This window comes from Diceros bicornis, chromosome 20, assembly GCF_020826845.1.
Source record: "Diceros bicornis minor isolate mBicDic1 chromosome 20, mDicBic1.mat.cur, whole genome shotgun sequence".
In the NCBI taxonomy this organism is placed as follows: Eukaryota; Metazoa; Chordata; class Mammalia; order Perissodactyla; family Rhinocerotidae; genus Diceros; species Diceros bicornis.
The window spans coordinates 5835676-5846570 of record NC_080759.1 but is presented as its reverse complement, the minus strand read 5'-3'; the positions used below and the strand labels follow the sequence as shown (position 1 = coordinate 5846570).

Sequence of the window (10895 nt, the reverse complement as noted above, 5' to 3'; positions counted from 1 at the left end):
TAGTTCCGGAAATAGCCGGAGACACTCGGAAGCCGGGGGGCATGGCCAAAGCTTTGTGACACTGCCGAGAGCTCCGGACGTTACCGAACGCGCTCGGGCTGGGCTGGGTTCTGGTGGGATCGAGTGGAGGGCGTTTCAGGGCACAGCCCAAGCAAAGACCAGTATAGAAGCGACACAAAGATGGTTTATTTATGTTATTAACACAGCTCAGGGCCCCAGGCGGGTGTCTGGATGAGGCTTTGATGGCAGAGTCCGTGACGGGTACTCACAGGGAGAGGGCAGCAGGAAGAATAACGATGGTGAACTCCTATGCAGCCTTCAAAACCCACCTCAAAAGACTTTGAGCCAAGTGTCTGTTGTCACCCTGCCCCCACCACACTCTTCCTTTATCCCTCTCTTAGCCCTTCACAAATCCAGACATGCACCTCCTCTTTGTAAATGTGGGCTTTTATTCACTGTCAGCTCTAGGGTGGAAGGAGGGAGCAAGTCATGCACAGCCTTGGTCTAGCTCCAACACCGGGCAGTGCTGGGCACGGGTCTCCAGGAGGTCTGCAGTGCCTGGAAGGTGCCCTCCCACGTGGGGCACGGCGATCTTGCCAGCCACCTCCAAATGGAGAGGTGGAGGCTCTGAGATGCCCAGTGGCCACCCAGCATCACGGGGAGATAGCTGGGGCTGGAGTCAGCTCCGCCTGACAGCAGACTCTCCATCCCGCTCCCCTGACGACAATGCCCATGACGGGCCTGGCTGCACGACTCTTGCCAGGTGACCGTGGGACATGTCTCTGCCCTTGCCAGGCCTCTGTTGTCTGTCTGTAGGCGGGGATGGAGACAGCTCCTGCTGTCTCCAGGCTGGTGGGGCAGCAGCCGTGAGCAGAAGCGCTTGGCACACAGGAGCTCTTCACAAGCACTCACTGGGATTAGTTCTGGAAACACAAGGAAACTGAGGCACAAAGTGGGGACGCTATTTCCCCAGAGCCACACAGTGAAGCCAGGATTCAAGCTCGGGCCCCCCTGCCCCCAGCTGGGTTTTCTTACTCGAATTTCATCCCAGGGAGGCTCCAAAACGACGGAAACTCCTGGGGGCGTTTCGGACACATCATGGTCAAGGGCTCACCTGGGTGTGCATCGGACACACGAAATCTTGTCCAAGGTGCACCTTCTTCCCCGGCCCTGCTAGTGTCCTTCAAGGCCTGTGCCTCCTGGGGCATCAGTGTTCCCCTGTGGAGTGGGTGACCCCTCTGCCTACATCTGGTGAACTCCTACTCATCCATCAAAGCCCTAGTTCCCACACCGCCTCCTCCAGGCTGAAGCCTGCAGGACTTGAGGCAGACTCTAGCAAGACTGGCCTAGGGATGGAGGCTATGACGGTGGGAAGTAGCCTTCAGAATCCAGCCCATCATCGGGATTACTATTTTACGGTGGAGGGGAACTGTTTACAGATGCTCCAAGTCATATCCAAACTGAGCCAGGACAAGTGAGCTGGGCTACATCCACTCAAATCAGTGGGTCTTGGGTCAGGGATGGGATCAAGTAACACAAACAACTGTAAAAAGTACAGAAAAACCAGAACACACGAATACACATGACTTGTTCAAAGTGCTTCCTTCTCAGCCCAGGGGGCAGGGTCTGCACACGGGGTCCCAGGTGCAGGGGCAGGACCCAGGCGGCCGCCTTCACGCAGCAGCTCTGTCTGGCTCTCGCTTATAAAAAGTAATAAATTAGTCGCAGGGATTTGCTGCTATTTACAAGGACAACCCCGTCCCCCACTCCTTCACCAACCGCCCGGTTGGCACCAGAACAAAGGGAGGCGCTGTCCCCTCCAGTGGGGACAGAGATGGCCTCTCACCGGCCAGGTGTCAGAGGCTGGTGGCTCAACCTGGTGTCACTTTACAGAAAAGACATTGCACAAAAAACGCACGACTGCCAGGCTGGGGGGGGGGCCAGGTGGGAGGGCTTAGTCCTCCCCGGTGGGTCCAAGGGCTCCCAGCACGGCCTCGGCGCCCTCTACAGCGATCTGCGGCACCGAGGCGGCTGGCCCAGCGGTCTCCTCTGGTGGCTCGTCGAAGCTCACCTCCTGCACGGCCTCTTGCTTCTTGAAGGAGTCTCGGCGCTCGGACAGGTGCAGCCGCCGCATGACCACCAGCTCCGAGTCCGGCCCGCGGCTGCGGCGCCCTGGCTCCCCTTCCAGCCGCTCGCCCGCACTCAGCTTGTCAGCAGACTGGCCGCGGCGCAACCGTGGAGACCGGGTGGGCGCAGAAGGGTGACCCGGCAGTGGCGAGGGTGAGCGGGGCGGGGGCGCGGGTCCAGGTGGGCAGGCCAGCGGGGAGGGTGGGATACTGCTGGTGGACTTGCGGCGGCCAGTCTTGGGGCGGGGTGGCCCGAGCTTGGCGGCCAGGCCATGCAGGGAGCTGGGGCGGGTGTGGCCAGTGGCAGCCGGAGAGGCAGGGCTGCTGGAGCTTGGGGATGCACTGGGCGGGGAGGCGGTGTCTGTGGGTGACAGACAGGTGAGGGTCAGGGCCACTGGCCTCAACATGCCCTGACTAGAGATAGGCGCTGGGACCGAGCCCACCTGCCAAAGCCTGCGTTGTTCCCTGCGGCCACCCACCGTGCCTGGTTCTTCTGCATCCGCTGTTTGCACAGGGTATTGCCTTGGCTTAGATCTGGTGAACTCCTACTCATCCATCAAGGTCCTAGCTTCCATTCACCCACTTCTCACCTGATGACCCACCACTCACTGGGCCAAAGACACCTGTCCACGGTCCGTCCATCCAATGAGCAGTCCACCCACTGGTCCTAGGAGCTGTCCAACAAGGGTCCTGCCTCCTTGCCTGTGCCTACCTCCCCACCCCTAGGCCTCAGCCCCAGAGGATACCTGGTCCGAGGAAGGCAAAGATGGCACAGATACCCCAGCCCCATGAGGTCAGAGTGGGCCAGAGGGAGCTAGGAGTCCCCAGGGGCAGAGTGGGCTTCCTGGAGGAGTGGCTCTGCGGCCCTTCTCCAGGAGGCCTTCCCGGCCTCCCCTCTGGATTGCCCCAGCCTGTCCCTCCCTCTAGCCTGACGCTAATTCAGTAGGGCTGGGGCTATCTGTCTGGCTGTGTCTCAGACTGGAAGCCCTCGGGGCTGGGCCAAGTCACCATCCTCTCCTGCTCCAGAGAGTCCTTCCTTGCTCTGCTCACATATCCTCCATGGCTCCCCACTGCCCCCAACTTAAGCCCAGCTCTTCAGCCTGACCCATTGCCCAAGGCCCCGGCCCCAGCCCTCCCCGCTGCTTCCACACTCCTCCTGTCTAGACTCCTTAGCTCATGATGTTCCCTCCACCGGGCACACCTTTCCCTACCTCCACACCTGGCACTGCAGGCCACCTCTTAGACTCCAGGTGTCCTATCTCATGTCATTCCATCATCTACACTCTGCTCGCTGGCTCACAGAACCACCATGTCCCCGAGGGCCCTTCCTCCCAGGGTGGCCCCTGGTGCACCCACCTGCCGGGGGCTCGGGAGCTGGGCTGCGGCAGGGTGTGGTCGGGCTGGGGGAGAGGCTGTGGGTGGGCGAGCCCGGGAGGCTCTCGCTGGACGACAGGGAGTGGTGGAGACCGGAGGAGAAGCTGCGGCTGGTGTGCAGCACAGACGACTGTTTTGAGATCTTCTTGAAGAGCGACTTCCGCCTGGCGGCGAGAAACCCGGATGCCTCAGAACCGGCTGCAGCGCCTGGGCACTGGGGCGTGCTGCGGACCCCCTCAGAGCCCCCGTGCCGCTCGCGGCTCACCGGTCCTGGGTCTCCCGCCGGCGGCTCCGCTTGCTCCTGCGCGCCATGCGGGCCTTGGCCACGCCCTTCCGGGCGGGGCCCACCTGGATGGAGGTGTCCTCCAGGGCCGTGGTGCGGAGGGAGACCTTGTGGCTGCTCTGCAGGAGGGAGGGCGAGGGGCTGCCTGTGGGCCTCCCATCCACTGAGACCCCGCCCACCCGCCCGTCAGCGCCCAGACCCCATCTGCCCACTTGTCCCCTAAGGGTCCGTCACTCACTGGGCCAAAGACACACATCCACCGGCTGTCCGTCCAGCCAGCGAGCCACCCGCCCACCCTCCCACCCACCAGTCCCCGGAGCTGCCCAACCAGGGCCTCCTCCCGGCCTGTGCCCACTGTCCCATCCCCAGGCCTCAGCCCTCAAGCACCCCAGGTCTGAAGGAGGCACAGATGGCTCAGATACCCCGAGCCCACAGGGTCGGAGGCAGGGGGAGGACAGGAGTGGGGGTCCCCAGTGGGCAGGGAAGGCTTCCTGGAGGAGGGGCTCTGAGAATGGTGTAGGGGCTGAAGAAGGATGCACGCCCTCCGCAGGAGCCCCGAGGATGGACGGTGGGGGCCCCGGGGTCTGACCTTCAGTAGCAGCTCGACAACGTCCATGTGCACCAGCCCCAGGACCGACTCCCCGTTGATGTGGGTGATGAGGTCTCCAGCTCGCAGGCCTGCCTCCTGGGCCGGGCTGCCCTCCTCCACGCTCTGGGGGGGTGGGGGGGGTCAGCGGTGGGCTCCCAGCCAGCTGCTGCCTCCCACGCTGCCTCAGTTTCCCTGACCTTGGGGGCTATTCAGAGACTGACCAGTGGGGAGGGGACGGTCCCTGGGCAGGGGAGAGGAGGCAACACAGCCACCGTGTGCCCACCAGGGTCCCTGTCCCTCTCGCCCCACCCCCTCCTATAACTGACAGGGATGCAAAGACCCAAGGGCACCGGCGCCCCCCGGGCCCCAAAGCCTCACGCGCGGGAGCGCGCACTCGCCTCCCAAGACCAGGAAATTCGGCTCCAGAAGAGAAGCCAGCGCCCTGCCAAGGCGGAGCCGGCCTCACACCAGTTCTGGCGGTGCCAACCACCCCGAGGCCACTCACCCAGACGACGTGGTGCACCGTGTAGACGTCGCTGTCGCCCATGTAGACGCGGATGGCCCGCAGGCTGAAGCCGTACTTCTTGCCCGAGCTGTGGATGACGACGGGGGGCCGCAGGCTGCCACACACGGGGGACGGGTCTCGGCTTGGAGAGGAGTCTCGGGACGAGGGGTTCGAGGAGAGCGAGCGTGGGGACAGGGGGCTCCTGAGGGGGCCGCCGCTGCCGTCATCTGCAGGGACGAGGATCGGGGAGCAGTCAGGGCGCCTTCCCACCCGCCACACTGACGCTCTGGCCGCTGCGCTCCGACGCCCCAAGCCCGCACCCCCGCCGGCCTTTGCACACACAGTGCCCTCTACCCGGGATGCCAGCCACAGCCCGGCCTGTGTCCAGCTCCTTCCCCTCTCCAGGGCTCAGCCCGACATCACCCGGAAGGAGCCCCTCCAGCCCCCCCGCCCCGGTTAAAGGGACGTGGAAGACCAGCAAAGACCAGGCTGGGCCGGGGCGCTACCTGCCGTGATGATGAGCGACAGGGCAGACACCGAGGCCGACTTGGGCACGCGGCCCCCACCGGGGGCAGCCCTGCTCTTCTCTGGGGCTGGGTCTCTCGGGCCCCCCAGGCGGCGGCCCCGGGCGGCATCCAGGGCCCGCGGTGTGGAGTGCCGGGCGCCAGTGCTGTTGCTTCGTAGGCGCGCGTGGCTGAGGGCAGCTGTGTCAGCTGGGGGGGGGTGAGGGACCCCTCACAGGTTAGGGGCCAGCCTGCCCCCCATCGCATCACGGGGCTCCTCTGCCCTCAGGGGGCAAAGCCCCCTCCTCCCTGATCGGCAGGCACACAGTCCAGCCTCCTGGCCATCGCTCAGGCAGTTTCCCCTTCCTGCACACCCTTCCTGACTGCTTGCCCTGGAAAGCTCCACTCTTCAAGGCCCCTCCCCCAGGAAGCCTTCCCCCCACCCTACTCAGACCCCTAGCTCCCTCTCCTGGAGCTCCCCAGCCCATCTCTCTCTCCAGTCCCATCCCAACCCAATGAAGCTGGTGGTATCACCCCTAGACTGACAGCTCCTTGGGGACCAACCTAAGGCCTGAAGCCTCACTGGAGCCCTGGCCTCTCCTATCTTAAAGCCTTTGTTAGACAAGTGAGTGTTCTCTCTGGAGAACTCCTGCTCATCCTTCAAAACCCATCTCAAATAGTCCCTCCCCTAGGAAACTTTCCACAACACTAGCCCTCCCACCCTGGACCCCACCTACCAGAAAGGCTTGAGGGCTTGGGTGTCACCGGGGTGGCTGCCAGGGGCGGGTCAGGCTCCCCCAGAACGAAGATGGGCTTCTTGGGGCCCACAGAGGCTGGGCCGGCCCCCTCATCCTCTGACGAGAAGGCAAACTTGGGCATAGTGTCCAGGCTGATGGTGCTCAGGAGAGACGGGCTGGGGCCCCGCTCATGCTGGGACAGGGATGAGTGGCAGGAGGACCCGGAGGACGTCCAGGACCTCAGCCTGCAGCAGGGAAGAGGAGGAGTCACACCTCCCAGGCGCCCTCACCCCAGGATACCCAGTCACTCCTAGTGGCCACGTCTTCACTCTCAGCCTACAGTCAGAGGCAATTTGTGAATACAGGGTGAGTTCTCCCTGCCTGCTCCGTCCTCTGCGTCTGCCTGGAGAACTATTCATCTTTTAAAACCTAGTTTCCAATGCCCATCCTCTAGCAGACATTGATTATTTCTGTTCGGTCTGGACTTTGAAGGATAAACAGGAGTTTGTTAGCAAAGGGTATTCTGGGCATTGGGAACAGTGCATGCAAAAGCCTAGCAGTGAGACGGTGCACAGCTGCTTTACATTCGGCATGCTTAAGAACGCAAAGTCAAAGCGAGTGATGATAGGGCCAGGCTGGCAGGGGTCTGACAAGCTGGCCAATATGTTTGACCCTTTTCCACTGGGCCACTGGGAAGCTCCTTCCAATGTCAGATTTTGTGGCTCCATCTCCCAGCAGGCTTGGAAGCTGGATCTGCTTATACTCTCCAGCCCACCTACCGGACATCGGTGCTTAGCCGGCGGCCGTACTCCCCCTCACTGCTGCGCTCCCAGCCTTCCTCCCGGTCCTCACTGAAGCTCCGTTCGGTGAAGGTTGGGGTGGGCTGGGCGGCTAGGAACTCAGAACTGCTGTAGACCTGGGAAGCAGTACAAAATAACAGTAACAACAACGGAGCAGGCAGCCATGCTCATGGGGAGGAGCCGGCTTAGCTAAGCGATTCCTTCGTGCCTGATGCTTCCCTGGGAGATGCTTCCTCACATCTCTGCTCAGCACAGCCCGAAAGACGGCAGACGGTGAGCCCACCGCGCAGAGGAAGACACTGAGGCTCAGAGGGGCCCGGCCACCAAGAGGGCCACAGCCAACGACCAGGACATCCTGCCTGGGGCCCAGGCCCACAAGCAGTGCCGCAGGGTTTTAATCAAATTATAAACAAAGGAAGAAACTTAAATTAAGCCTATGAGGCTATGGAATGACACCCAGCACAGCAGCACTGGCCACACCCACCCACAAGTGGACACAGCCCAGACGCCCGTCAACTGATGAAGGATAAACACAACGTGGTCCAGCCACACGACAGAATAGCATTCGGCCATAGAAAGGGAGGAAGCTCTCACGCCACAACGTGGACGAACCTCGGAAACATTGTGCTGAGCGAGAGAAGCCAGGCACAAAGGGCCACACGGTGTGTGATCCCACTTATATGAAATGCCCAAAACAGGCAAACCCAGATACAGGGAGCAGATGAATGTCGTCAGGGGCTGGGGGAGGGGGAGGGGAAGTGACTGCTCATGGGGCTGGGGTCTCCTTTTGGGGTGATGGAATGTTCCAGAACTAGATGGAGGTAACGGTTGCACATTGTGAATGTGCTACATGCCACTGAATCACACATTTTAAAATGGCCAAAACCCAAACACCTCGCAGTGTTTCCTGAGCGCTAGCCACGTCTAGGGCCAGGCCCACCTTGCTGAACCGGTGGGAGCAGGACGAGAACTGAGGGATCTCTGCAGACGACTCCTCGTCGTTGGTCTCGTCGTCCTCCGAGCCCAGGTGGCAGTAACGCTCCGAGCGCGCTGTGGGAGGGAAGGGCGTGTACAGCCCACCTGATGCCAGGAGGTAGCCACGAGGGCTGTGGGGTGACGTGGGGAGGGCGTCCCAGGCGGGGAGACACTGTCAGGGCAAAGGCATTGAGGTGAAACCATGCCTGGTGTGTTTAGGGACCACAGGAGGCTTGGATAGCAGAGTATCGGCAAACAAATCCAAGCTGTGTCCCCAAAAGCTGTGGCACCATGGGTGGGAATTCTCATCTCTGAGCCTCAGCTTCCTTACCCTTGAGATAGGTCACTCAGAATTAGGTAAAACTGTGCACCTCGAATATAAAGTTTGTTTCTCAATTTACAGAAGAGGAAACAGATGCTCAGAGAGGACCTCTGACATGCCCAAGATCATATAACAAATTCTGGAGGTGGTGCTGGAAACCAAAGGCATTTATTCTATGTTTGGCTGGAGCCCCAAAATGGGAGAGGGAGACTTGTCTGAGCCCACCCACAGTGCCAGGCCCCTTGTCCTGTGTGACAGACAGGGCTCCATGCCTGGTCGGGGACAGACACTCAGAAGGCTGCAGCTGCCGGGGGACCCCAGGCAAGGGCCTGCCACACTCAGTGCCTTGGTTTTCCCCTTGGATAACCCAAGGGAGTGCTGTGGCCTCATGAACCCAGACACACGGGAAATCCCGACAGGCCTGAGGGGGCTGCCGCAGACACGCCCCAGGTGCGCAGGAAGCTCGGGCAGGCGGAAGCTCCAGGCCCAGGCGCGGCGCAAGGCTTGGCAGGAGGCGCCGGCAGAGCCCCTCCCCGCCCCAGGGCGCTGTGAGACAGCAGAGCCCGCCCTGGACCCCCACGCACTGTCAAAGTAGCTGGTGTCGTCCTCGGCTTCGAGCTGCGGCACGAACTCGGCCTTGTGTCGCAGAAGCCCCGCCCAGTCGAGCGTCCAGAAGAAGGGGTGCTGCTTCACCTCGTGGGTGCCACCTGCGGACATGCCCGCTGAGCACATGGCCCCCCTGCTGCCCCTGTCCCCCCCCCGGCCAATGTGAGCCAACACCCGGCCAATGCCCTTTAGGGGCCTGGAGAGGAGCTGCGCTGGGGCTCGACCCCGGCCCTGCTCTGCCCCTGCTGGATCCTGCGGCCCCACCACCCCGAGAAAACCAGAGCCTCGGGAGGGCTTCCTTCCCGTCTTTCCCACGTGTCTCGACTCCAGGGAGCAGAGGCGACAGTGTGAGGGGGTCCTGGTCCCCAACCTCAGCCTGCACAGTCCCCTCCTGTGGTGAAGCTTCATTATGAACAAGACCCACAGTGGCTGAATGACAGGTGGCTGTGTGAGTTTCAAACGGTCCCTTAACCACTCTCTAGGTGGCTAGGAAAACTGGGACAGTAGGATCTACTGGGTTGGGCCTTTGAGGATGTTAGGACACAGCCCCTACTATCCTTGCAGGCTCATATACTCACTCAGCCTCAGTGGCCCCTGTCTGTACCAGACTCAGCTACCTGCTATGTCTTCAAGATCTTGTGCTAGTTCCTGGTGAACTCCTATGCATCCTTCAAAACCCCAGCTCCAAGTCCCCCTCCTCCAAGCAGCCTCCCAGGTAGAACTTTAGTTTACCTCAGCCCCCATCCCCCCAACCTGGGCCCCACCCACACCTACACCTACATACCAGTGCCCAGACGGTCCAGTGGGCTCTGTCGGAGCAGCCTGGTGATAAGGTCCTGGGCATCAGCTGGAAGGGCCTCATCCCCCTCTGGCCACATGATCTCATCTAAAACAAGGGGAGGGAGTGACGGGTTGGGGACAGCCCTTCATAGCACCTCCCGCCACCTCCGCTCACTCACTGTGCTCCAAGCCATCAACACACCAGGCCTGGTCCTACCTCACAGCCTTCGCTCTGCCCGGAGCACCTTCCCCTCTTCTATCTCCATGGCTCCCTCTCGCTCCCTCAGGTCTTTGGTCACACGTGGCTTCAGCGAGGCCTCCGTGACTCACTGTTCAATACACCCCTGCCCGGCCCCTGCCCACTTCCTGCTCCTGTTCCTCCCTGGCATTTCTGGCCTCTGATTCTTCTATAATTTGCTTACTTATGTTCCCTGCTGTCTGTCCTGCCCTTGCCCGTGTCCCTGGTGCCCAGCCGGGGCCCGGCACATCGCAGGTGCCCAATCCACACAGATAGGGGGATGGCTGCCCAGAGCCCAGTGGGGTCGAGACTCGGACCTGGGGCTAGGAGGGGGAACGCACCACTGGCCACCTGGCCAAAGAGTTCCTCGGGGGTATCTCCGAAGAAAGGCACGCAGCCCACCAGGAACTCGTAGAGGACGACGCCCATGGCCCACCAGTCCACCGGCTTCCCGTAGCCCTGGCGGAAGATTACCTCGGGGGCGATGTACTCAGGCGTCCCGCACACCTGGGCAGGTGGAAGAGGGAAACTGAGGCCAGCTCCCAGCCAGGACGAGGGGCGCGAGCGGCGGGGGCAGTCCATCCTCCCCCTCTGCTGCAGTCTCCCCGTGTCCCGGGGCTCGGGCTGCAGACAGAGGGGGGCGGCCCGCACCCCGCCCGTCCACACACCTGCTTGTCCACAAACTCCCGAGTGTCCTTCTCGATGTGGCCCTCGTAAAGGTTGGTGGCCATGCTCATGAGCCCGATCTTGGACAAGCCGAAGTCAGTCAGCTTGATGTGGCCGAGCGAGGTAATGAGCAGGCTGCGGGCAGGCGGGTGGTGCGCTCAGCGCCGGCCCGCAGCGCCGGCCACTCCCACCGCCCCAGAGCCTGGCTCCACCCGAGGCCGCAGGCCCCGCCAGGGCGGACGCCAAGCGCATCAGAGAGCGCCTCCTGTGCACAGCCGCGTCCCAGAAACGACCAGCCGGTCTTGGGCAGTACTGCGAATTTGGCAAACATCTCGGTGCGCCTACTGGGTGCGTCTGGTGTTGCTAGTGAGCACCTATTGTATACTCCGCT

The 10895-nt window shown here is 62.1% G+C and overlaps 1 protein-coding gene across 18 annotated transcripts in view; it reads right to left on the bottom strand.

Moving 5' to 3' along the window:
- Window positions 1–431: 431 nt before the first annotated feature.
- Window positions 432–10895, bottom strand: part of MAST3 (microtubule associated serine/threonine kinase 3) — a 35514-nt gene continuing 25050 nt past the window's right edge. For 14 of the 18 annotated variants that reach the window (XM_058563743.1, XM_058563748.1, XM_058563745.1 and 11 more), the window contains 13 exons: window positions 10507–10639; window positions 10180–10345; window positions 9605–9706; window positions 8799–8921; window positions 7858–7967; window positions 6897–7033; window positions 6118–6362; window positions 5384–5590; window positions 4878–5104; window positions 4373–4495; window positions 3766–3902; window positions 3483–3664; window positions 432–2487 (listed from right to left, as the gene is read on the bottom strand). In XM_058563743.1, coding sequence (XP_058419726.1) covers window positions 1955–2487; window positions 3483–3664; window positions 3766–3902; window positions 4373–4495; window positions 4878–5104; window positions 5384–5590; window positions 6118–6362; window positions 6897–7033; window positions 7858–7967; window positions 8799–8921; window positions 9605–9706; window positions 10180–10345; window positions 10507–10639 — 2425 coding nt within the window. In that variant the 3' untranslated portion in view covers window positions 432–1954. The remainder of the gene's footprint in view (window positions 2488–3482; window positions 3665–3765; window positions 3903–4372; window positions 4496–4877; window positions 5105–5383; window positions 5591–6117; window positions 6363–6896; window positions 7034–7857; window positions 7968–8798; window positions 8922–9604; window positions 9707–10179; window positions 10346–10506; window positions 10640–10895) is intronic. The other 4 variants (XR_009223132.1, XM_058563750.1, XM_058563751.1 and 1 more) reach the window with 4 other exon arrangements.